Consider the following 25,574-nt stretch of genomic DNA (forward strand, 5'->3'; position numbering starts at 1 on the left):
TCAAGGCAGAAAAATAGACAGAAAGACTGGTGTCCAGTTTGTCCTGCTCTGTCAATAGCAATATGCATCTTTCACCTCTAAAAGCCTCTTCTCACATCCCTACAACTAACACTGTCAGTTTTTCTGAGCCAAGTGAAGAAATATCTTTTAGCCTCCACGAAATGTGAATGTCAAAAAGAATCATCTTGCTGGGCAGGATGAATGTGGAGAAAGATATAAGCACTAAGGAAACCAGGACTGGAAATGTCTAGAAGTGCCACGGCAGCAGGGCTGTACCCAGAGTCAGATGAACGAAGAGGAGTTTTAACACAACACGCACGATAGCTTCTAATGCAGAACTTTTACAGGGGAGAATGGCATTTTGCTTGCAGACCCCCCGATTTAATGATCCCAGGGGCTGACTCAGGCCAGGTAGATGCTAACTGTCTTTTTTAAACACAAGACTATGCAGAGGAAAAGCCTTTTTGCTAGAGTTCTTGACGCATTTCTGAGATATGAAAGTGAGACTTATCTTGACAAACGTGATCTCCAAAGAAGTGACTGTACAGAGACCTGGAAAGCAGATGGCTAGAGAGGAAGTTATGGAGTTGGCTGGAAGAGCCAAACCTTGTCCTTGCACGCACCAGCTGCCAACAGTGAAAGTGCTCTGACTACAGAAGGGACCCAAGGAGAAGCCAACAGATTTCATATTGTACCTCCACCAAAGAAACCAACACATTACTTCGATAATGCTGACCGTGGCTGGCGATGGCCGTGGACAGTTCCCTCCACAGGGAGGCCTAGTGTCTTCCAAGTGCTTCAGCTCACCTAAATTAAGCATCAGAATATATTTTTTTCAGTAGACATGTAAAAATTGTTGCTTTCATGTATAAAGGTAATCTGTACACATCTCCATGCAGCAGGCGTTCTTCAGAAATGTAAGACCTCCGTTTCAAGCGGAAGCTCACATCCCACAAACATGAAGCCCGGAGTTATCATTCATATCTCTTGCCAAGAGACACATGGCTATCAATCCATAAAGCCACCTGCAACATTTAGAGCTGGTAAGCAGTGATATGAGAGCTGAGGAGACTGACCTGGAAATTAAGATATGGAAGCTCAGCATAAAGATCCATAGGATGCCAAAAAGGGGTGGTAATTGGCAATCTTCCTCTGGACATTTCATACAGAATACGTGTTTTTGCCAAGTAAATACCATTTTTCCAGGGCTCTTCATTTTTATATTGTTTCTTGCTTGATTTTGTCTCAACCTTGGCATGAAGCCCTGCAAAGACACTTAGTAACAGCAGTCTGCTCTCTTTGATATTAGTGCCAAAGAAGCAGGCATCTGCCAGAGCAATCTAGCTGGCTTCCCAGGTCCCTCGCTGGCAAGCACTGCAAGGTGTCCCAGGAGCTAAGGTGGGCTGCACATTCACAGGTATGTGCAGTTGTTGTTGGCTTACCTCCTCTAGAGTCCATTGGGCATCAGCCCTGGCACATGCCATGGTCAGACAGGGTCAAGGAGAGTGGGACAATGCCTGCAGCATCAGAAGGTGACAGAGAAGGAATGGCAGATAAGAGGAAATCACCTTTTCTCTGGAAATCTTCATCAGAGCCATGACCAGGTGAAAAAGCCAACTGGATTGGCGGCAGCTCTTGGTGGAGTTAGAAGAGAGGGACCTAGATCTGAACTGGGCATGAATGCTGGGTCTACAGTGTAGGACATCTCCCAGGGAGACCACTAAGGCCATCGAGTCAAGAAAGGGGAGCAGAGCATGCGCTGTCACCCTCCAAGCCCAACAGCTAGAGCAGTAATACAGATCCTCAGTTTATTCTATACGTGCAGTGCTCCCAGTCACCCAGTCCCATCTACCATGTCAACAACGTTTCCTCATTGCTCAAGAAAGCAGGCAAGCTAACAAATCTGGGGTGCAGAGAGTGACCCAGGGGCAGGTCACTCCCTGCCCCTTCCCAGCACAGGGGGAACATCAGCTTTGCCTTTCACGGTCAGACACAGAACAATGGTAAGTGTCAGAGCCACGGGGCTTGTGTTCATTCAGAGACTGATCGTGGCCTTGATCTATATTTTCAGACAAAGCAATTAAACCTTCTACCCCTAAAACAAGACAAGACATTAATAACAAGCTGCTTACTCTAACTACCTAGCAATCTGCTAGTGTTTCCACACTGTGCTGTAAGCTAAGCAGCTCTGGCACCACGAGTAAATAGGGATGAACTGAGCTGAACCAGTGCCTGTACTTGGATAAAAACCACACTGTAACATCGCAGTGGACTCTGCGGCCCAAAGAACCTGGATGCACTGAACACAATGTCAGAAAAATGTACGTGAGCAAACAGAGCAAGCAAATCACATTTGCACCCTTTTCAAGAGACTGAAAACCTGCAGTTAGCTTCCTGGCCCTCTTACCTTTTTCATTAAAGCATGAAATTCTGTTAAGCATTCTTCCTTCGAATGACGGATGCAGAGATAACAATTCAGCTCAGCAGGCAAGCATCCCACAGCTCAGGGCAGGGTCTCACACATGGTTATTGCTATGCATTTGTTTCTCGAGTTCACCAAATTGCTATCTGCATATGCTTCGTTCCTACATTTGCCAAACTAGTACAGTATGTAACACTCCCCTACTGCTGTGGGACCCTCGCAGGGGATCATTTGCTTTGTAAAGTGTATACATAGCAAGACCAAACTAAGGCACTATAAGAAAATTAACTCAGAAAATAGTTTGGGACTACAAACTGCAACATCACGGTCATCTCTGCATGAGACAAGTGTGCTCTAATGTGACCCTTCTGCAATCAGCCTGTGAAGTATCCACACACACACATATAAAGTCAAGGCATTGTAACAAGTCCAAATTCATACAGATCCAACAGTACAGGAAGAGCCAAAGAAACCCCACAGCTTAAAGGTAATAATTCTAAAAAAGAAACCAATATAGATACCAATTACGTAACTAAGTTGTTTAAACACCTCCCAGAGCAAGGGCTGGGGTGGAGAAGTGCAAATGCAGTTAGGGAATACCGGTATGGGGTCAGTTATGGTCTCCACAACTCTCGTAACACACAAAACTTCAATATGGTGCATTTTACCAGCAAGAGAAATGCACACTCCAGTGTCTGGATCCAGAGATCGCCCTTGCGAATCCTCCTGCAAGTACAACCACGACACCTGGCCAGGGGTAGTTCTGTGAAATGACCTCAGGCCACCAGGACACCGAGGTCCCCTACCAAATTGCCCAAGACCCCCATAACTGTCAGTAAAAGTTCACAGAAGGATGAAAGCCTGTGCTTTTCTTACCCACGTGCCCCAGCTCCTGCATCACTGGCTGCAGGTCCGGGAATGACTCATGGACATTACACAGAAACTGACAGATCTTGATGGCCGGGACAGACTTCTCCTGGGCTGTGCTCAGAGCTGCTTTCAAGGAGGCCTCTGAACTTTCCTTCTGAGCAGAAATACTCAGTAGCTAGAGAAGTAAGAAGAAGAAAACATCACATGACAGAGATTTTGGGCTGTGAAAGGTCGGGATGGTCTGGGAGCGAGGGCAATTCCTCTTTTGTTTCATCTCTACTGCTGGGAACTTGCTTTCAGAAACCAGCAGATAAACCCCTTTCCATACAGGTCTTTGCCCCTCCACAGATGTATGTGCATGAGCTTAGAGAATTTCAGGATTTTAAAGTTTCAACAAATTCTCAGACTTTCCATTTTGGTATTAGCTCACTTAAAGCCACCTTTCCATAGAAAGAGCAGTTCCTCAGTGCCTGTTGGCACGGAGAGGAGGTGTGCCTGCCCATATCTACCTCACCCTTCCAGATCTCCAGCAGCAGCCAGGCAGAGCAGGAATGAGTGACCACAGACTGCCTGGTGGGAAAGGCCAGCTCGTTACTAACACACACAGCCCATTTTCCTTGTCACAGTAAAACCAGGCAAGGCACTCTGGGACACTACACAATCACGGTACCCGCAGTGCATTGCCTAGGAATGTTTCACTCCCATATGCCCTCAAACGGCCAGCTCAAATGGAAACCCACTCCCTGGCAGCTCTGCTTTCTGCAGGACTTAAGCACCCTTGCAGAGCTGAAATGGTTTTATTGTGTTTGAACACTCACATTTTCACCAACCGAGAATCTCGCCAGCAATTTCTTTTACCTAAAGACACCTGCAGAATTTATATAAAACACCCAACACACTCTCACTGCAGCAGAGGGGCACTACTCACCCACTATTTTGGGTGGCTTCCCCAACCTAAATAACATCCCTTGATTTCAAAGCACACTAAAGGCCTGTCCATGCTCTGAGCCCTGAACCATGGTGGCTCCGAGAGTGTCCCCTCGTACCTCTTTTACTGCTTCTGTGAGTCCTGCCTCCCCTGGAGCCAAGCCCTCCAGGTCCGCTCTCTGCTGGATGGCCTCCGAGATCAGTTTGCTGTGCCGCAGGATGATCTCAATGGCTGTGCTCTCGCTGGTGGCCACTGAAGATGAAAAGAAAAAGTAAAGGTATTTAAAAACACAAAACCAAGGAGAACCTGAAAGCCTTAGTTTCGCTTAGCTTTGTCCAGCCGCTCCTGGAGCTGTTAACAGCAGGAATGACTTCTACAAGGCAAGCTTTGGTAATACTAATTGCAGCACTGACATGCAACATAAAATACTAGCAGACCTGACTTCCCACTGCTTGTCTAACTTTGGATGAGATCAGGTTTTCCAAAGCATGTTGATGGAAGAGACGGTGACAACCTCAAAAGGCAGGCATGGTTCTCCCAAAACCCAGTATTTCTTCTCTGCCCTAGTTACAGACATCCCATTCTGACTTGGGCAGAGAAACTGGGATTTCTAGGCACAATTTGCCTCATCCAAGGATAGCCACGTAAAAAGCGTCTGGATGAACCATGCACCAGAAGTGCTTGTTTCTCAGGGATGAGCACAGCCCACCCCTCCCGCCCCGCAAGACCACCAAACTGAGCGCTCCTCACACTTGCATGAGATTTTGACAATGATTTTGGGGGAAAAGCACGGTTTAGGTTTTAAAGTAGAAAAACTCAAAGCCAGAGGCTGAGACTTTGGGGAGGACAGGGTGCTGGGCTGCACACAGACCTCTGGTGAAACACATGCTTTCAGGCTGATGGGCCTCCAGCTGGTTATTAGCGCATGATGGTGGCCAGCTCTTAAAAGGTTTGCTCATTACAAAACCTGAAGACACAGAGGCACAAGCAAAGCAACCACATTTGCAGACCAAAGTGCTTTTCCAACTGATCAGCTGTTCCACTGAGGACACAGGTGTTGAGATCCATTGGAATAAAAGAGGTTCCCAGCCAGGGAGAGGGTGGGGAGTTAGAAAGCAGCTCCTACCAGCAGTGGGAGAAGCTCAAGGAGAGTATGGGGGGACACCAAGGCCATTACCTGCTTGGAAGAAAAACTCTGCGCCGGGTTGTTTCCGGATCTCCTCCATGAGCAGGTTCAGCGGTGCGGGCTCCCGCACAGCCAGCAGCAGCTGCCAAACAGCAGAGACCGACAAAGACCGCTCCTCCAGCGCTGCCGAAATGAGGGAGGCAAAACCACCAGCCTCACGCTTCACAACCTGCTCCATCGCCTTGGAAAGACCCACAGTAAGGCACTAACAAGGGACCATGTCCATCTACCCTCTGTCACGCTTAGACACGACCGTGACTCACCCCAAACGCACATGCCCTTTCTCTCACCCTGCTGAAGACCTGGTTTATGGTATAACCCAAGTGGTAAGCACTCAGAAGCCCAACTCTTCACCCAAACACATCAGCCATTTCCTCAACTCGCTCCAAAGCTGAGCGTCAATCCTCAGTGCCCAAATCAGCCACTCTTACCTGCCAGTCTTCAGCTTTATATACATTACCTGCTTCACTGCTGCTACAGAACACTAAGGAATCATTAAACAGTCCTGATGGAGGACTGACCAAAACCAGGCCATGACTGAGAGGGAGTAAATCAAGTCCTCAGGACTTGTTAGGGATCCCAGATGGGGATTAAAGCTCAGTATCTGCTTGCACACGTGCAGGAGATTGCTTACCTCTCTCTCAGCAGGAGCCAGGCTCTGTGCAGCAGAGATGCCCTGCAGCAGCGTCTGGGTGTCTGTGAGAAGCTCCACTAAGTTTTCTCGGTATCGTCTCAACAGTTTGGCTCCATAATCCTCTGGGCTCCATTTGGCTAAATACAAGTGAATGAAAATAAGGAAATAAGCTCAATTTCCAGCATCTTCCCAAAGGGCTTCAGAGCTAGAGACTGAAAAAACCAAGGCAGCCAGCTCTCCCTGGGTCACTAATGCTCAGGGCCTTACGTTCAAGCACACGTGGATTCACTTGCAAGCAGAGGATGAACACAACAAATCAAAACTTCTCTGAATCAAAGACAATACAGAATATTCTCTGCCCACACATGCCTACAAAAATAGATCTCTGGCACCCAAATGCCTTCCAAGTCCCAGTTCTGGTCTGAGCCCAGAAGAAGAAAATCTCAGTTTTCAGCCACATTCAGCAGGGAAATGTGGCCTCGTCTGTGAAGACAACACCTCAAGACGTTCACCAGCCTCTTCTGATGCCCTGGAATCAAGGAGACCCCATTACTGACTCTTAATTGTAGTTTCATTGGAAGACGTCTGTAAGTGAGATTCTTTGATGCACTCCACCAACAAGGAGCTCTCCAACATGCTCTGTCTCAGCAGTCTGTAACTATCAAACATACTAACATTTTACAAACACCCAGATGGTCCAAGGTAATCAAGAACTTAGCAGGCTAAGTTGCCCTTGGTAAATACGTTAAGGGAACACAAATCAGACTCGTGATTGCAAAGCAGCAGCAACACCAACACCCTTTTCTCTCCCTTACACCAAAAAAATACAACTTTTAACTGAATTCCTTCCTCCTCCCATACCTCATTCCAAGCTGGGTCTGCTGAGGTTTGCCCTGATGAATCTGAGAAAGGATGCCTCCAGAGTAACACCACTACCCTTTAAAGACACCCCAGTATCAGGACACAATGGACTAATTCAAGGAAGAGGAACAGTGTTTATTCAGGATAATGAAGAAACTTGGGCAAAATATACTGTAGACCAAAAGTAACATATGATTGTACTTGTCGCCAGATTAGTTGATAAATAAAACTGGAAATTGCCAAATAGATTAATCTGAAAAGGATTTTTCCCCCCTCAGTGTTGGAGTTACTAAACTGGAGAAGATGCGTAGTTATACATTTGTAGGAGAAACCAAAATAAAAACCTGTAGTTCACCCAAGACATCTGTGCACATTTTTTTCTTTGTGTGCTTAGGTCTTTTAATCATTGTGGTTCGGTACCAAACAGAATGATCTATTATTTGCACAGCACTACCTGGGAGAAAAGCAGCTAAATACTGGATTTTCTTTTCACCAAGCAGTGTGTCTCTGGGACCCAGATGACATATGGTGCCAACTAAGAAAAGAAAGCACTCCAGGATGGTGAAGGAGGCAATGGCAGGCTGTGGGAATAATCAATGGAAGATTCTGAACTAATATAAAATACTCCCTGGACAAAGACTTCTTGAAGACATGAGTCTACTCCCCAGCAAAGCTAAGGGAACCTCATTAAGCACTTGATCTCCATAGGGCTTAGGTATGACTTGGATGTGCCCCACATGGATCAGGGGATGGTTTACAAATAAAAAATATTTTCCCCCTTCTCCCATTGGAATGTTTCTGATTTTATTACACAAATTTGAGTCATTACCAATGCACTCTTAAGCTTTGCTGCCGTACCAAGGTGAGCTCCATATCAGGCATGCCCTGCACCACTACGCAAGACATCCTCCTTTCTGTTAGCAGGACAGCACAGGATGTCAAAGGCTGCCATCAGTGCCTCAAGTCATTCCCTCCCTCTTAATTTCCACGATAAGAAATGTTTGTGCTTCTGTTTGTTCAAGCTGCAATTTGAGGAGATTCAGCTCTATGTAATTAAGGAATGCTCCTCCTTGGAATGGGTATTACCACTAGATAATTAACCATGTTGGGAGTCTGGTGTTTCAAGAAAGCAATCATGCTTAACAAATGACAAAGCAAACTGCCTGTCGGGAATGTTTGCTACAGAGGAAATTATCAGCATTATGAGCACAGTTTTGCTTTCTATGAAACACTCATTTACATTTCACTGCATGTTAATTTAGTTTTTAATTTTTCTGTGACTTCAGAGGTGGTGAAATTTACTTCTATCCAAATTGCTCAGGGATGTGCTTAAACCCAGCCAAACTTGGAAGGCTGTCCCACCAGTCAGAAGATAAGGACTCATGAGTCCCTGAACGACTGTAGGCAGGCAACAAACAATAAACCCCCACCAAAACAAAAAGAAGAAGGAGACTAGCCATCCGAGATAATGATGTCTAATGGAAACACTGATGGGACCTCCCATCAGCACACTCTGCTCCACACAGGAGACCACGAGTCAGTGACTACGAAGTTCAGAAACACTGCCTGGATCAAGGACAGGAGCACAGCCCAACTAAATTCTCCCCACAATGTCCCTCAATCACAAGGAATTCACAAAGACAGCACCCAGGTAAGACACTGTCTGTATTTAATGTCAACGCATCTACGACTTTAGGGAAGCTTTAGGAATTTGCTTTCAAAGCCAGCAAGTACCAGAAGTTAAACTCACCAATGGATGAGTTTGGTAAAGATGCCTTCACCTATTAAGCATTCATTATGTGAAAATTGTTCTATTTATTACAGACCCACATGCTGCTGCTTCCAAGTGACTCAAAATCAAAAAGTAATTTGACACTGGAAGTCTTTTTGTCCTGTTCTCCAGACAGGACATCCTAGCTTCTACCCTATCAGTGCCAAATTTAAGGAAGGAGCCCAACAGGCTTCTGCCCCACACTGCTTATTTCATCGCAAAGCGGGGGCCTTCATGCTAGCATCACCCTCCTACCCTAGTGCTCCCAGTACACTTTTGTTTGAATAAAATGGCCATCCCAGTCCCTTACATAAAAGTAAAATTGTAAGAGCATACAGAAGTCCAGACAAGCACCCAGACTTCCAGGCAACTCCCTGAACTGAGCCCCCAGGCTCTGAAGTGTAGTATACCCATACCGTCGCCATCAGAGACATTTGCTGTTGCTACCAAGTTGTCCAGCAGAAGGTGGAGACCAGGGAACGATGCTTTCACAGCCCCTAGAAGTTTGACCAAACTTTCCACTTTCAGGGTTTTCTCTTCATCCACCTTCCTGAGCAGACTGTCCATGGCTTCCCTCTGCGAGCTGCCTTCACAGCAATCCAAAACCACCTGCAACAAAGGAACAGCCAAGAACCTGCTTGTGAGAGCTTCCTACAAATTCTTGGATCTGAATAGAGATCAGAGAAACTGGAACAGTGTCACAGTACTGCAATAAATCCATATCCACCGCTTCCACTAATTTGATTAACTGGGAGGTGTTACGGGATGCTAGTTACAGGAACATCTAAACATGTCCAAGTGCATCGGACATGTGCGACCTTGAAAACTACCCTGGTGGGTTCTTCCACCAAGTCTGGCTACTTCCAAGTGGCTGACAAGCAAAAAACATTTTTTCAAGGGAAACAGAGTAAACTTAAAGACAGGGTTCAAACCAGTACTTAATTTAATATTTTTTAACCAATACATTTTAAAATTGCAGTCTCTTTTCCCTCATCTCCCCAATTTTTATGCTTGTCATTAAAAGACAGAGATGAACAGAAAAAAAAACCCCGACTCATTATTTAAATAAGCATCCCATTAATTGAATGATTATTTCTACAACAAGGCCACATGAGACATCACTTATGTGAGATACAGTCACTATAGCTCAGAAAAGCTCTAGGTATGCCAGGATAACACCTGCAAGGCTCCTACAAGGGAAAGCCAGGTGACAACTACAGGTTGACCTCCTCTGCAAACAGGTGTTCCTAAGCATTTGAAATGTGGAGCTCTCAGAAACTCTGTAGGTCACCAGCCCAGCTCTCTGCTGTCATAAGCACTACGTTATACAATCCCATTAATGAAATTATTAAGATTTGTCCTGAAACTAGTTACATTTTTGCTCCCTTTCCCATGGTTGGAAAGCTCTTCTACAGTCTCATTCCCCTGTTGATTCTCCTAATTTTCAGCTTAAATTTATTCATAGCCAGCGTATACCCATTTGTTCGTGTGCCAACATTATCTCTTAGCTGAAAAAACCTTGTAAACTCTCTGAGGTGTTTACCTTACCCTTCCTCTCCAATTTCTTTAAAAGAGCATGATCATATATTCCCTCTCAGTCTTCATTTCACTTGTCTAAATAAGGCAGCTCCTCTCGTCAAACAGCTTTTCCACTCCTCTGATCTGACAACTGCAGATCTGTCTCAGCTTCAATACAAATTCACCTTTTTTGAACAAGACTGGAACTGCACACAAATTTCAGATGAGGTCTTAATTCTTGGTTCTCATTACTGCATCCAAATGATCCAAATGCACGCCCTTCACTTTATACTACCACGTCATTCAGTTCTCACTGTTTAGTTCTCCAGCCATGTAATTCTTCTCCCTCTTGCAGATCCTACTTTGTGTGGAGAAAAGATCCCCCCCTTTTGCTCATCAGCAAGTTTTGCTAAGCATGCTTTGGTATTTTTGTGTCAATAATATTAGTGTTAATATTAGGTAAGTGTCAAGAATCCCACTGGCAGCCTTGCTCCAACCTGTCAGTCCCGCCTTCAGCACAATCTGTAGTCATCTCCCAGTAAGATACATCCTTTTTTAATATCATCGCTTCCTCTAGTTTAACAGTTCCCTCACATGAAATTCAAATGCTTTGCTCAAGTCTAGATTGAGGCAGAAAAAACACCAAAACATTTTTATCTCATCAAATAAAGATTCCAGGTCAGGCAGAAACAATTTACTTGAACACCCTTTGCTGCATTTTATCCCACTTTTTTTTGCATATACACAGTGCTTCAGCTCCACGTGCCCTCCAGCCTGTCCCAGCACATATTCCTGTGCACCCACTGAGCTGGCTGCCTGGAGTGCTGCTTCCCTTTCCCACACACATCTGTACTGGTCGTCAATTGTAGGGACCACTCTCAACTTGGAAAATACGGTAATAAACCTTGCTGCCACTCTCCTAGCCACAGATACCAGCTCTTCCAGCCTGCCAAAGGATGTCCTTTGAGTTGTGATTGCACTTCAACTGCAGAAAACTTCTGTTTCTCCTAGATTGGGCCCCAGGCTCAGCCATGAGTCTTCAGGTCATCTCCTCTCATTATTCTCTTTCTTTACTTGATCAGACAAATGTTTGTGGCTTGTCACTATATATGCCATGATGGCCAGCAGCCCGACATGCTGCAAGACTCTCTTCATACCTGTAAAGTACATTTCTTTGCCTGTCAGGCATTTCAGGCATTCCTTGCAGGTCCTAATACACTTCCTCAAGTTACTCATTCACTCAGGTCTGTAACCTCTCATACAAATTCTCCTCACTCATTCAGGATGCAAACTTCACACAGTTCTCCTACCTTTAACATAAAAGAAACTAATCCAACAGCTCCTCCTGCGCTCTTAGAGCAGCTGATCTCATTAATTAGTGTCTCTCATTTCTAAAGATCTCTCCTTTTATAGCCAAACTTTGTTAGTGAACCTGTTGACACAACTTCCCATCTAATTCACGCTGAGCTGACTGGATTGCTTGGTCTGAAGTCCTCTTTTAAAAGAACACAAGAAGGGGTACAAGAGCAGCATCCTTTTGGGGAGGCTCACGCTGTAACTACCACTGCTCCCAGGCAAGTGCCAACAGGTGCAGAAGTGATGTCCCTGGCAGTGGGAGATGCAGCGCTGACATTTTGAGATTCATTTTAACAACACTGGGTGAGCCAGTTGGAAAACATCCCCCCCATTTTGCTTGCAGCCGGACTTCTCCATCCCCTAGTGTGTCCAGTTACGATCACTCCTGCAACGGCCAGTAACCTTGAGTTGTCATTGATACCTGTCCTAGTTCTGAAGTAGTTTGGTTTGAGCATCAAGCTGTGTAGGCACTGGAGCCAATGGGTATTTTGAGCAATGGGCTTTCCCCTCCCCAAGTCCCCTCTAAAAGAAAGCCTGGACAGAAGAGGATGGATGTTTCTACCAGCTATTCTGAAGCTCCGGGTTCAGGGCTGTACTGTGGACTGTTCGCTCTGAACTCTGCAACAACCTAAGTCATGGGACCCCATGCACAAGAGGTTACCTTTCTTCCTTTGTATCCAAGTTTACTTCTTTTAAGTGATAATCTGCATCCAAGCCACCCCCCAAATCCTACACTCTACCTCCTCACATTACAGAAACAGTAATAAAGCCACAAATCTAAGCACTCAAAAAATAGAAGGGCTAGATTAGAAGTTCCCCAGAAAAAGAGCGATTTACAAAAAGGCTTCACAACATATCATGTGCAGATTTTCCAGTAAAGAAAAGCAGACTTGCTCCATGCACAGCTTGGACCAGGTACAGAATGAACCCAGTTGCCTAGAAAAAAAAAAAAGGCTGTTACATGTAAAACCGGCACTTGTCTTGCTGAATAAATGTGTAGCTAATGAGGCAGTGATTGTGAGAAGAAAAAAGAAAGACTCTTCTTTATGAACCCTTGGAGAACTAGATCCTATCTCTGTCGGCCCAGAGCTCTAGTGCAATGCTGGAGGAATCAGGTAAGACAAAACTTTCAAAGATGGCTGCTAATTCCATGTTCATTTTCCCAGTACCGCACCCGAGACACCAGAGATCTCAACTGCACATATGCCACAGGCCCACCGTTTTAATCAATTTAACTTCTGAAATAATTAAGCACCTTTCCACTTGGAGGGGCAGGAGAAATAAACAAATAAATCAAGCCTGGAAAAAAAAGGGAAATGCCTGAGGTCTGCTCTGCCTTATTTTCCTGTGTCACAGCAAGTAAAAAGCTTTGCACCCATCCTCACTGGAGTGCTCCCCAAATACATTTGTTATCTGCTGGGAGCTTGTGGGCTAAAACAAGAGCATGAAGGAATCCCATAGAGAAGAGAAGGATTTTGTATTCGGAGCAGGGTTTGGAGGCTCTGCAGCAAACAGAGCATACAGTGATGGCAGGGGATAAAAAGAAATACTGAATAACACTATACCTTCACCAAAAGAGGCAGGAGTCCTGCAGTATACAATGATGCAATTAAATACTGTATCCTGTGCCCAAGGAACAGTATTTTGATGGTAGAATGGTTTTGGTTTATTGTTAGGGCTGGGTTGGTTGGGTTGTTTTTTTTTCCGATGGGAAGGGAGATAAAAAAACCCTGCATTTTAACTACCTAATTTCATGAAGATAAAAAGAAGAGTGCAGGGAAAAGGTGCAGCCTTTAAAAGAAAGGCCGTACTGCAGCATAAACAGGCATATATGAAAAATCCTAATCCCCCCACTGCTGAGGCAGCTTTCACAGCTAGGAGCTCAGCTCCAGGCACCCCCACGCTGGTCTCTGCTGACAGCCGCAATATCCCCAGCAGATGCTGAGTCCTTTGCTGCATTCACGCTTTGCTCTCTCCTCTCACATCACCATTCCAGGCTCAGCCATGCTGAGCTCATCCCCTTTTGGAGGGGGAAACTCATCAGCTACCAGTCACATCCTAGCCCACAAGGACAAGGCAGATGCCTTTGTTGGCAGCACCTTCTTTGGCCCTCATGCACAGAACTGTGCCCACACTCAGGGATGGTCCACAGCAGACACTTGGTCAGGGACCATGTGAGCAAGACATTAACTGAGGGATGTATGAGATGGGCAGAGGTTCTTGGCCCACCTGTTGTGGCTCTAGCCAGGCTCACTCAGACAGAAAGCAGACATCATTCATGCCACTGGGCACAACAGTGCTTTCCACTCACTATAATCCTGCATCGAGGGAACAAACTGACGTGACAAACTAGGACAGGAGGTCTGCAAGCTGTGTACTGAATGCAGCACGCTAGGGCACCCTGCAAGTTCCAGCTGCACAGGCAGGGTGTAGCCAGCTCCCCCCCAAAACACAAAGGAAAGCAGGTTATATACAATATTCTGTCCTTCATGGCTTCTGCAAATCAGCACACAACGCAGCTGCTTACAGGAAAGCAACAGTCATCGCCACCAACTATTGCATTCAACACAAAAAAAAAAAACCAACACAAAAACAAATCAGTCAGTGGATGTGTTACTCTTGCAGGCAACTGTGTGATAAGAATTAAAGAGTTAAAGCTGGGAGAGTCAGCTGAAAGGTAAACTGATGACCACATACACAAGGATGTAACTGAAGCAGGCAGCATACAGCTATTAGTGGTTCTGCTGAAACCAAACTCTGCTACAGAGCCTTCTCCGGGCTCACAAAACGCATTTTCAGGGCCTACAGGGAGTAGCAGGTACCTGCTCTGCCCCAGGCTCTGCTTGCAGGGCCAGTCTGACACCAGTGCCAGGCAGCATTCATCCTGGTCTTGAGGCTGCCTTTGTAGCTCAGCTTTCACTATTCCCACAGTTCAGCACAGAAGGGCCCGAGACACACACGTGCAGTCTGTGCTGCACAAAAGGGAGGTGAAATTGCCAGGTGAGGCTAGCATGTCACTTGGTAAAGCATGCGGTAAGGCATTGCCTTGCAGAGACACACACACACCCCACACCCACAGAGTTTTCCTTATTTCAGATTTATTTTTTTTTTTACCCGCTTCTCCGAGGCGGTCAGGAATCCCTCTTCTGCTGCCTCCAAGAACTCCACGATGGGGCTCAGCTGTGTCACGCTCTGGATCAGCTCCTCCCTGCGTCCCAGCAAGCGAGCAGTCAGCATCTCTCCCTCGTCTGTGCTCTCTGGGGGGAAAAGGATTCAGAAACACAAGAGAAGAAACAAGTCAGTCTGAAGGAACTGACAGGCTCCTGAAGCGAGTGAGACTCTGTGAAAGATCTAAGTGAATAGCAAAGCTCATCCCAAGCACAAGCAGCAGAGGAAAACCACTTTACTATTCTCTTTAAACTCTATGAAAGGAAAATGTCTCATTTATCTAACAGAGCACAAAGCCATAAAGCAAGCTGGAGGTTAACACCAGGTTTGCAAGGCCACTGCTTTGTGTCAGACTCAAGTAAGAAAGGAGCTTTCAATCCTGAGGCTCAGCTGTGCTCTGACCCACGCTAGCTGCGCAGCCATCGATCCAGCCCTCCAGGCAGCAATGGGGAGAGCCCTGCGCTGCCTACACCCCGCTGCTGCGGGCTGGAAACGCGCCAGGATCTTGGCCAGCATGTGATAACCCTCCTGCATCTTGAGTAAAGACGCAGGGTTTCTGGAGACCTGCTTTGCCTGTAAGGTTGCCCACTCACTTTTGCCAGGGGCTGCACCCAATTCTCTACCTGTTTGCCGCAGGGCTTCTCCACTGCCCTGTTCCTTCTCCAGCAAAGCTGCTCTCAGCTTGGGACTCACATCTTGAAACAGTTTCAGTAAAGACACGAGAGTCTGAGCATCCAGGGTCTGAGCATCCTTCACTTTGCTCAGTAGCTTCTTGTATACCGACTGTTCCCCCGCCTCTGCCAGACAGGCAGCCACAGCCTACAACAGAACAGGGAAACGCACGGAAGGTTTTAACAAGAGTCAACGGCCCTACACAAATGAACACAAAAACCAGAATCCTGGTGGGGTTTTTTTGTTCAGGAAACAAGAAAATTAAACGACACAGAAAAATAATCGCATAGACACATACCACTGAACTCAAGCTCCTGGCTGTGGCCACCAGCCCCAGGGAGGAGGGCAGCAAGCCCTGCCTGCCAGCCCTTCCCTTTATTGCAAGTCCCACAAACTGGACCTGGGTTCCAGCACCAAACACCTCTTCATTTCTTCCCCTAACAGCCAAAAAATGCCAACAAATCTAAGAGACCTAATAAAACATGGTTTAAGCATCGCTACTTTGGAAGCCCAAGGCTAGAACAGAGGATACTAGATTGCAGCACAGAGCAAGGAGAGATCACTCGCACAGAAAGCAGAGAGCATCTGAAGTGGGACTTTTAGGAATCTCCATTCTCAAGTCACAATGGAGTTGCACCTCCTAGGGAAAGTTTTGGAGAAGAGGCACGCAACCTCCAAGTGTCGTGGGCTCTCAGCATGCCTGGTAATCATGCCCAGAGCTCCAAAATCTACTCCAGTGACCCGAAACAGCAACTAGAGGCAAACATGCCTGTGCAGTTACGGAAATAAAAGGAAAAGAAATAAGCTGTAACTCTTGCTCCCATTTCCCCGGAGCCCTTTAACGCTGTAAATATTGCCCCTAAAGACACATGCTCCCCAGCTCTCCAGGAGAGATGCCAGCCTTTCAGAGCAGACATCCTTTATTAGAGACTCCAGGGATTCTATAAAAGTACCTTTGAAGTGAAGAGCTTAGCCCAGCTCCAGAGAGAGCGGCCATTTTCTGCTGTCATTGTCATTTTTATTTCTATGATAAAAAGACTGAATGCAACTGCTTGGGGCCACACCAGGGGGATGGTGGACTTGCTTTTCCTAGCAGGTGTAAATGCTCATATATTAGGGCAGCGTGACAGTACAATGACCTATTGCAAAGAGTATCCACAGAGGGGAAGCTGCAGGAGTCCCAGCTCTTAGCCGCTAACGGCGTTTTTCCTGCCGAACAGAGAGACATGGACATGAAGGGCTCTGTTATAAAGGAATAAAGGAGATGCTGCAGACGTGCTGAAGAACAAGCTTAAAGGTATTGTTTTAATGCAAACATTAATTTGTAATGAGACTTGATAACCAGATCATGTTTGTTCTCAAGGTTTGCGTACCTGCCCCCTTCAGATCAAAACGGTCTTGTAAAACACAAAAGATCTTGACTCTCACCATCCTAAAGGTGCTCAGCCCCCTGCCAAATACATGCTTTTACTAAAATGGATGAAAAGTAGCTTGCATTGTCACCATATTTATATTTTTAAATTAAAAACCATCACAGCATTGCTACCCAGAGCTCTGGGTAACATCCCTTCCTCAGTGCATGGATCTGGTTAATGGAAATGAGTTTTCAGAAACTGAAAGGCTCTGCTATTTATAGTCTCTTTCCGGAAGACCTTTCCTTGGACACATTGCTCAGTGGGAACAACAGCCTTTTAGCTGAAAGAGCACATAGTGCATTTCAGACTTACTTTGAAGCACTAACAATTCCCAAAGATCCTGGAAAAAATGGAGAAATACTGATATTAGCTGGAATCCCAGTTTCCACTTAGTCATAATGTGCCCACACATTACAGCCTGATCCATTAGGCTTTCACTGCCTGGGACACTTGCAAAACCTTTGTGGCCAAATTGGCACAAATTAGCACACATCCAGCTTCCAGATCGCAGCAAGAGACCCTCTCTCTGAGCAGGGAAACCAAGTCACCAAGACCTGGCTCAGACTTCAGCTGTGCCACCGAATAGGTTCAACATCCATCAAGAAGTTTGGTCCCAGTTGAGGATGTCAGTTCTGGTGGCCACAACACTCCTAACCCAGTACTGCAATGGTCACACTCCATGAAACAGCCCTCCCAGTTCATCCCAAACCTCCTCATTGCCACAGCAGCTCCAAGGCAAGCTCTGAACAGGAATCTCTGAAGGTCACAGCCCCAAGAGTAGGTCTCCTATCTACATATAATCACATCTCCCACATTTTTCCAGATTTCTTTCCTAATACAACCAATTCCTACAGTGCTGTGTCCCTCCGCTCACTGTATGATCTCCTGCTCTACCCTCACTGTTTCCTGCTCCTTCCAAAGCACCCTGCTGCTGGGTAGGAAGATGCACAAGGCTGCTCATGCAGAGCCACAACCTGCTTCTGCAAAGCTCAAGAGCTGAGTTAGCACTGTGGCCTCCCAGCCAGACGCTCGTTTCTCTCCTCACACCAATCCACAACATCCCCAGTAAGCCAGTGCCTCCAAGACCTCCACCTCCCTCTCCACCATGATTGTGAGATTGAAGTGTTTTGAGTGAGGACAGGGATCCTTGGGGAGCAGCTGGTGGCGGACCCTGCAGGGAGCAGCCCTGAGCCTGGGCTGAACTCCGTTGGTGTACCAACCTGAGGGATGTCCTGGGACCCAGAGAGGATCTCAACCAGCTGGGCAAGAAACACACATCCCACACAAGAGTGCAATGGCCCACAATTGAGACTAAAGAGGGATGTGGGGAGAGAGAGGGGGCAGGTCAGTGCAGCCATTAGCCCAGGTGGCCACTGGCCTCATCCCTGCAGGTGGGCAAGCAGGGTTATGATTTTTTGTGCCTTACCCACACCCCTGATCCCACTGTTAAGCGCGCATCTCAGCAAAAAAAGTCACTTCAGTGATGATTACTGAGAGATCTCCTTCAAGCATTGGCTTTAGAGTGAATGCAAGCACCCAAAGGGTGGTGAGGAGGGATCTGCAAGAGACAGACTGGAAAGCAACCTGGTTTTAGGGTGACAGAAGCAGCTAGCTCCCTTCAGACCCCCCAGTCACAAGCTGGGGGACATTCAGTTACAGGACTCACCCCTGAACACGGTAAATCCTGCGCCCATACCTCAGTGACACCTCCAATACCAGGGAGAGCTGCACCGGCCATTCAGTGAGCTGCAAAGTCCCTGACCGCAGGAGGCTGTGCACCATGGGCAAACCTTCAGAGACATAATCATCAGTCCTCTGTGAAAACAAGCATCCTCGTTTTGTTTTGGGGTTTTTCCTGGGTTTTTATGTGTGTAAGGTGAAGAAAATATATAAAAGCCATTGGAAACCTGCACAAACAGAGCTGCTGCCCACAGGGCCAGTAGCGTGGACAGCACAGGGACTGACTCTACACTCTGAACCACAAAGAAGCTCCTAGGCTATGAGTGCACCATGAAGTCAATCAACTATCACTGTGCATACAATAATCATAAAAAAACCCAACTTTGTTCCCATTTGTCATTCAGAAACATGAAGTGTTTTATTTTCAAGCCTGCATTTGTACGTGACTAATGAGGGAGACCCCAGTACGAGGAAGGCTCCATGCAGAATGTTGGCCTCTGCTTGCTGCACACAACAGGAACAAAAGCTCAGCCCAAACTGCTATACAAATACATCAGAACAGGGGAAAAAAAGTTCTCCAGTTCTGTCACCACAGAAAAAAAAAAAATGCTCATAAGCTATCACTTCTAATCAGGATGCAGAAGATAACAAGAAACTTCTTTCTTCTGCTGCATCCAGAAATCTCTGCAGCTGCAAACAAAGCTGACAATAACTGGACAGGCCTATAGGCAATGGAAATGACCCACAAGCACAGTGACATTTATCCTACGTGGGAGAATCAACACTCCCCCACTTCATCTGAACCAAGCAGTAGAGGGAACAAATGAGCTGTGCAATAATTTGAATTGAGTTTCTCTAAGAGAGCACAGGAAGATAAGACTTGACACCAGCAAAGCTCTTCTACGCTTCCCCAAATTACTGCAATTTCAGTCTTGTTCTCATTTCCAAGCAGGTTTCATCCAAGCCAGAACCAAATTAGATAGGAATAGTTTATGTGAGACACACAGAGAGATTCTAAAACAAAAACAACCCCAAAAATCACATCTCCCTAAGCAGAAAAGCAACTTATTCACATTTTTTAGCCTGGAGAGCAGAATGTAACATCAAACTTACAGAGAAGCAATAATTCTCACAAAAGCAAGCCCTGCACTGCAAACCTCCTTGGGGAAAAACCCCATGACCTAACAAATCTCCACTGGAGGCAGCTGGCAATAAAGCAGCAACACCGAAGGGGAGCAGACAGGAGTGCTGCGGAGAACAAGGCACCCATGCAGGGACAGGCTCACAAGTAAAGGAACAGAAATACAAAGGCCAAATCCAAAGCAAAATCTCACTGAAACCAGGAGCCTGAACACCAGGACAGCCTTGGTGTCAACAGGCAGGCTTGCAAAACCCCCACAAACCCTCACAAACACCCATGTTGCCCAGGCTTTGCTGTCCAAAACACATCTCTGCTTGCCTACAGAGATAAACCACCCAAAAAAAAAGGGTCCTGAGCAGGACATGCACAAGGGATGGTAGACCCCCCTGCAGCAGGGCAAGCACGCCCAGCAAGACTGCTTAGTGCAAAGAAACAGCATCTCACTGGCTTCCAGACCAACTTTTACTTGCTCCGAGGCACCTAAGAGACTTCAAGCAAATGACTAGCAAAACAATGCAAAAAAAGGGGGGTGTGGGGGGGAAAGGAGTGCGAAAAAATATAATCCATTGACTCCTACCACTGGCACAGTCTCAGCCTTAATTACGCAGCCCAAGCTGGGCTCTTCAGAGCTGAACTTGCACTTCAAGCATGCCTTCAAAACCATAACCACTGTGTTTCCCCTGAAGAAAACACCAGGCCCTTGTGGGGAAAAGCTACTCTGTGCTGGAAACAGAGCCTAGACGTGGTGTGGGTGCCCAGAGTCCCGCATGTCCCAGAGGGGAGCTCAGAGAGGGACAGATCTGGCTGAGCCCTTGCTTACAACAGGCTGCAGTCTGTCCCCACCACTGCCCTGAGGCTGACACTTTTCATGCTTGTCACAGCTGAGGAGTGATTTTTCAGGAAGGCTTAAAGAAAATCCATTTCTCATTTATTCAGCGTTTATTTATAGCTGCAGAAAAATTGTCCAGTTGCCATTTTGTGGTCAGACACCCAAGCAGTCTCTGAGCTCCACAACCTCTCGCTTGGCTCCTGCTGCAACAGCTCATTTGGGAGCACAAAGGGCCAGGCGCAGGTCTGCAAACCTTACCTGCTGGGTCTTGAAGGTGCTCAAGAAAGAACAGTTACTGCAAAGCAATAGAAAATGGGGCTGTTATGCAGAGCAGAAGCAAGGCAGTACACCTGGCTGCTTTGCAGGTATGGTTCTGCCTTGCGACTGTGGAGACAGCACAAGCAGGCAAGGGAAGGCACTCTGGCACAGGTGATCCCTTCTGGCATGTCCATCCACATCACAGAGTACCCTCCCCAGCTCTGCTCCAATTGCCAAAGTGCAGAAGAGGTAAACCTTAAATCTGACATATTTTGTTGATCAGGGCAACAAACAAACATACAAAACCCTAATGCTTCTCAGAGTGCACAGGCATGCTGAGAGCAATGCACTCACAGGTGCTTGTCAGCCCAGCCAGGCTTGGGCTTGCTGCTACAAACACGAATTAGGACCACATCTCCCTCCTAAAGCCCCAGAGATGTTAAGTTCAACACCACCAGGAAGGTCAGCAGCTAAGGGAACCAGGGCTTCCCTCAATGAACATTTCAAGGCTCATCAGAAAAGAAACCTGTACTCCACAACTCAAGCAAATTCTCCTCCCTGCTGTCATAACTTCTTTTTTTTCTTCCAATAAACACATTGCCTTTGTTTTTTAAAAGCAGAATGTTTCCACAGCCAAAATGTCCCATGTCCTATGGTCACACTGGTATGGGAGGAACCAAGTGACTTAAATCCAGGCAGCTTCCCAGCCAGCAAGCACATGGCAATCTAGAGAGCATCACAAGTCCCCAACCTACAGAATAGCATTTTCTGGCTTCAAAAGGTCCACAAACCACAGAACCATGAAGAGCCAGAACAGTTATATTCTCATTTTTCCATATACAGAAAAGGTACACAGGGCAGTTCATGCAGCCTGGTATGAAAAATGCTCTATCAGAAACAGCCAAGGTGAGGAGAGCAAGCACAGTGCCATCTTCACCCTGTAGCAGCCACAGGTGTTTTTTTGTTTGTTTGGGTTTTTTGTGGGGTTTTTTTTGTTTGTTTGTTTTTTTATGGACCTTGCAGCATCATGCAGCCAGCATGACTGCCTGCTTGGACCCACCACAATAATTTCCAAACTCCATGTCCTCCTGCACCACTGCCACACCAATACGGACATAACCTGCTGTTTCTGTGGTGGCTTTGAGCTGGTACAACAGCCAGTGTCTGGCTACCATTGTTCAGAGCCCAGAGTATCCTTCAGCATTAACTAAGCACGAGATTCAAATATGCCCTCCAACAGCAACTAAAGCATCATTCATCAACGATGACTGCTTTTAAAGCAGCACATCGCCAGGAGAAGTGCTGCGGGGTGTCACCCATAACCTCCCCGTAACGCTCCCCACGAGCAGCCTGCTATACACAGAACAGAGCAGATGCTCCACGGCAAGCCCTTGCCGAGGGCTCAGGAAGTCTATTTTGGGATCTCATATGTCAGTCGTTTACAAGTCGATACAGTTCCCAAAGCAAATGTCATAACAGGAAGAAAGAAACCAGTGCCGGAGCTCTCCCACAATAAAACGAAGATGTTGTCAGGGCAGGACGTATACTTCTTCACCTATGTGCACAAGCAGCTCACTCTTACAGGTGCTCCTCTTCAGGGTGTTGCTCAGGTGAGCACTTGTTGCCCTCCAAACAACCAGGCACCAGAGCCCTAGTTTCCCGTGAAATAATTTCATAAACGGGGCACAAACTACTCCAGCCCTCTGCAGGGTGAAAAAAAAAATCGTACCATTTATGCAAGTAAACACACCTACCTCCTTCTGAGAGGCATCAACTTCTCTGCACTCTTCCAGTCTTTTCAGCACAGCCTGGGCATCAGAAAGGGCCTCAGAGAAAACACTTTCATATCGAAGAAAGAAATGCAGTTTACAGCTTTTACTCTCTGCTGCTGTGTGAGAGAAACAAGATCAGTTATTTGCTAATTGAAGGGATTCACAGAAAGCATGATGTGATTGAAAGGCATCGGTTTGTAACCAGCACATTGGCTATAATAGGGAAACAGTGACTCACAAATCCCTTCTGAAGATACCACACAGCCTGCAAGGAAAACCAACAGTTTATTTAACACCAGTTATAAATGGAACATTTATTTTAAACCCAGTACAGCCTATTTTTTCCTCCCATGCTGAACAGGAGTTTAAAGGATAAGGTAGCATTAGCAGGCAACTCTCTTACTGTTATAAAGATTGCCTTATCAACCTCATGTACTGAACTAACGCAGATCTCACCGCATGTCAGATGCAATCACATGCATGGGTGAGAAATTCACTACTGCTCTGGTAAAGTGATGAGCATTAAGCAATTGCAAAGGCTAAAGGAGAGTATTGCACAGTGCCAAAGGAAGGAAGTCCCTGCAGAAAAGGGGAACATATTGGCGCTGCTCCCATCCCATGATAAACTAAAAAGCACCAAGGAAAAGACCCCCCCATAACAGGACAATATGAGTCAACAGAGTTTGAAATAATAGGTAATGCTGTGTCCAGACCTGTGAAGTCTCACCTAAATCCCTCACTCCTCCTTCCTCCTCTGGAGGCTCAGCAAGTTCCTCTTCCACACAGCCACCCTGCTCAGCACAGGCAGGCTCATCAGGATGAGAGCCTGAATCCTCCTGGAGGGATCTGGAGTCACTTGACATTGCATCCTGGTGAACCCAGGTGTGATTCACGGTAAGTTCCTGGCCAGGAGGAGAAACATCTGCTTCCATTTCTGCTTCTACAGGGCCAGGAAAAGGGGAAACTCTCTGAGGGAGGAGGGTATCTATTTTTCCTTCATCGGGTTTTCCAGACTGGGGCAGGTTATTGGCTTCAGCGTGGTTTCCAGATGAGTCTGCTGCCTGGCTGGAGACTTCTCTCACTACCTGGTCCTGAGTAGAACAGCTGATGAGGTCCCTGAGGAGGTTTTTGCAACTAACAGCCACATCAAACATCTGCAGACTATCTGCCACAGCAATAACTTTGGTGAAATTGTGTTTCCCCAGTGGGAGCTTGCCACTGTACATCATCTCCAGCAAGAGCGCAAACTCCTCAGGGGTCACTACAGAAGCATCGATGGAGATTGTATCTGTGCTGTCCAACAAGGATTTGAAAAGCAGGCTAGCAGCAGACAAAACCACTTTGTGTGCTCTAAAATGAACATTTCCAATGAAGACGGTGCAATCACAGAACTGTTGCTCTTTGCAGAGAGCGTACAGCTGCTGCAGCAGCTGCTTGCTGTAACTGGGAAGCTCCATGCCACCAGGGTCTACTGGCCTCCTCTCACTGTGGTCTCCACACTGCTTTCATAAAGCCCAGCTAGCAGGGAAAAAAAAAACAGAAGAAAAAAAAAGGATCCTGTTAGCACTTTGCTCAGAGTCAGACAGAAAGAAAGAGTAATCAAAAAATATTTTTCAGTTTACACCTCCTAGTAGTTTACTATACTGCAGTTCAGTGGTTATAGTAAGAGGCCCCATTCTGAACTCACACTCCCCAAATTCAGCAACTTGGCCTACTAGAACTGAAGAGCCTAGATGCTGTTCAAATACAAATGCTTCAGAAAGAGCTTGGCAATGAGTACTGAGTCCTAGGAGCTATAAAAAGGAAGAAGAGACTCCCTGATGTGCCTCCTACCATGCAGCTCAAGGAAGCGTGAACGCTCTTCGTACCAGGTACCGCAGTGCCAGGCTTCGCCTGCATGCAGAAGCTGGAGCTGATGCTGAATTCAGCAGCTGGTTTGAAAAGGGCAGGTGGGGAAGTAGTGGAGGAAGACCTGTTCAGGCCATCTAACAAGCACAGAGGAGAATCTGAGGTGTTGGTTTTGACCCGCAGAGCAGCAAGTGGTTTGGGACCACTTTTGCTCCCCACATGACTGCTAAGATCAGCAGGGGCACAGGACAGTTAAGAGAGAGTGGTCTGCTTGCAGCCCAGGGCCTTCAGCATCTCTCTTCTCCGCACACCACAGTCCTAACTCATCAATTTACAAGCCTTCTACCCCAAGCTGTAATTTCTTGCAGAAGTCCACAGCCCTAATACCATCTACCAGAGCCTCCCGTTTACTTTTTCCGCCCTGTTCCAGGAGAGAGAACAGATAGGACATCTGCCAACAGAATTTTTATCTGCGGGATATCTGCAGGTTTTTTCTAAGCTAGACAAGATAAAGATGTTACTGCCTTGTCTACACACTAGGATGCCTAACACTGGTGCTGGCAATGATGCTGAAACAAAACAGCATGAGCATTAGTGGAAGAGCATCAGATGGACACGATTTACACTACCCTCGCTTAACATCTTTGCACCCAGCTTCCCACTCTCTTGTAGAGAACAAGAGTAATATTGCCTGTCATAAGGGCATGAGCTTTAATGAGCTGATGCTCATATACCACCTTGAAGCGCTGCCTCATACAAAAGCAAGCTCGGAGCAACTCCCCACTCACACCAAACTAAGTTGCAAGCAGACACTGGGCACTGGTTGAGCTGGTGTCTCACTCCCACGAGGCACCAACCCTTCTGGAGTTCAGACTTTGTGGGAAGCAGGACCTCCTGCCCACAGGCAGGCAGGACTCCAGCTGTCCTTCCGCATGGTGCTGCCTTCGGTGGCTGTGGGAAGACAGGAGGAGCCAAGAGACATCACTTCATAGCAGAGCTACAGACAGCCATACCACCCCTGCATGAGAGCTCCCCTGCTCGGCCAAGAGCTCCCCTGTGCTTTAAGGCTGAAGTACTGTGTAACTTGCCTTTCAATCATTAGGATAAGATCACAGATGGTTTTGACATCACCTCAAAGCAGAGGTGTCACGCTCTCCATCTGAGTAGCTTTGAAGCAAGAGCAGAGGGTAGATGAATCCTTTTCTGGAAGGCTGGGAATCCTAAGTAGTCGCCAATACCCCACCC

At 46.7% G+C, this 25,574-nt stretch overlaps 1 protein-coding gene across 7 annotated transcripts in view; it reads right to left on the reverse strand.

Annotated features, from left to right (window-relative positions):
• The window catches only part of ZBTB40 (zinc finger and BTB domain containing 40), a 45,101-nt gene that overhangs the window by 13,588 nt on the left and 5,939 nt on the right, over positions 1 to 25,574 (reverse strand). For 6 of the 7 annotated variants that reach the window (XR_008746442.1, XM_055799489.1, XM_027787525.2 and 3 more), the window contains exons 2-10: positions 23,209 to 23,999; positions 22,464 to 22,597; positions 15,338 to 15,533; positions 14,661 to 14,803; positions 9,089 to 9,281; positions 6,041 to 6,177; positions 5,398 to 5,587; positions 4,339 to 4,472; positions 3,299 to 3,467 (exon numbers count right to left, since the gene is read on the reverse strand). Coding sequence is in view for 6 of the 7 variants with exons in the window: in XM_055799489.1 (XP_055655464.1) it covers positions 3,299 to 3,467; positions 4,339 to 4,472; positions 5,398 to 5,587; positions 6,041 to 6,177; positions 9,089 to 9,281; positions 14,661 to 14,803; positions 15,338 to 15,533; positions 22,464 to 22,597; positions 23,209 to 23,938 (2,026 nt within the window). In the remaining variant the exon portion in view is untranslated. The remainder of the gene's footprint in view (positions 1 to 3,298; positions 3,468 to 4,338; positions 4,473 to 5,397; positions 5,588 to 6,040; positions 6,178 to 9,088; positions 9,282 to 14,660; positions 14,804 to 15,337; positions 15,534 to 22,463; positions 22,598 to 23,208; positions 24,000 to 25,574) is intronic. The other variant, XM_055799490.1, reaches the window with a different exon arrangement.

This window comes from Falco peregrinus, chromosome 3, assembly GCF_023634155.1.
Source record: "Falco peregrinus isolate bFalPer1 chromosome 3, bFalPer1.pri, whole genome shotgun sequence".
In the NCBI taxonomy this organism is placed as follows: domain Eukaryota; kingdom Metazoa; phylum Chordata; class Aves; order Falconiformes; family Falconidae; genus Falco; species Falco peregrinus.